The sequence below is a fragment of the Fulmarus glacialis genome, unplaced genomic scaffold, assembly GCF_000690835.1.
Source record: "Fulmarus glacialis isolate BGI_N327 unplaced genomic scaffold, ASM69083v1 scaffold39516, whole genome shotgun sequence".
Classification (NCBI taxonomy): domain Eukaryota; kingdom Metazoa; phylum Chordata; class Aves; order Procellariiformes; family Procellariidae; genus Fulmarus; species Fulmarus glacialis.
This window is the reverse complement of record NW_009219444.1, coordinates 443-1,295: the sequence shown is the minus strand read 5'-3', so window position 1 is coordinate 1,295 and position 853 is coordinate 443. Positions and strand designations below refer to the sequence as shown.

Sequence of the window (853 nt, the reverse complement as noted above, 5' to 3'; positions counted from 1 at the left end):
GGGGTCCTCTCCATCCCTCTCCTACGCCTGGTCCTCAGCACCTAGGGATACTTGATCTGGCGATTTCACACGTGTGCTCAGTCTCAAGGGGCTCCAAAAAGGTGGAGCCAGGGATAGAGATGCCTTCTCCCCGGAGCTGAGAGGAGCCGCAGGGACCAGCAGCCCAGCAGGTACCTCCCCGCTCCCAAAATGGCCCTGAGCTCTCCCCCTAATGGCTCCTTCCCTCTGCCGCCACGAGGCCGTGGCATTTCTGCACACCCAAGCTCTTTCCCGTTACTGCCCTTCCCCACCAGCTGCCGGTGCCGCTCTCCTCCTGGGGGGATCCGCGGGATCTCGCCTTGTATGATGGAGGCTGTGGAAAGCCCTCCCCAGCCCTGCGGGGAGAGGGGACAAGGCAAGAGGTCTCCAAATGTCCTACCTGCCAGGTGGGATCGGCATGTCGGAAGTAGCAGAAGTTGTCGGTAATCCACTTGTAGATGGCAGAGAGGGTGATTTTGGGCTTCTTGCTGGCTTCCATTGCCATGCAGATGAGAGTGGCGTAGGAGTAGGGTGGCTTGATGCGCGGGTTGGTCTTGTAGTCGATGTCCTCTGTGAGCTGAGGGTGCATGGCCACGGCATGGTGTGCCGTCCTCGAGGTGGAGGAGGAGATGGGCTTGCAGGGAGTGTGGGGCATGCCCATGCATGCCGGGTCGGCGGCCAGGGGCGAACACGGGGCGGCAAAGCTGGGGATCCTGTGACAGTCGTGGGGGTCTGGGCCGCTGGGGCAGCAGGAGGACTTGCCCATGCTGGCATTGATGATTGAGAAGTCCTGCAGCCACATGAGGCTGGTCAGGCTGTCGTCCAGGTCGTCCGA

General features: G+C 61.8%; 1 protein-coding gene across 1 annotated transcript; it reads right to left on the bottom strand.

Annotated features, from left to right (window-relative positions):
• Positions 1-418: 418 nt before the first annotated feature.
• Positions 419-853, bottom strand: LOC104078663 (forkhead box protein J1-like; the record flags this gene model as incomplete). Its single annotated transcript, XM_009580380.1, has 1 exon — positions 419-853. A coding segment is annotated over one exon (435 nt), but the record flags the coding sequence as incomplete, so codon positions are not given.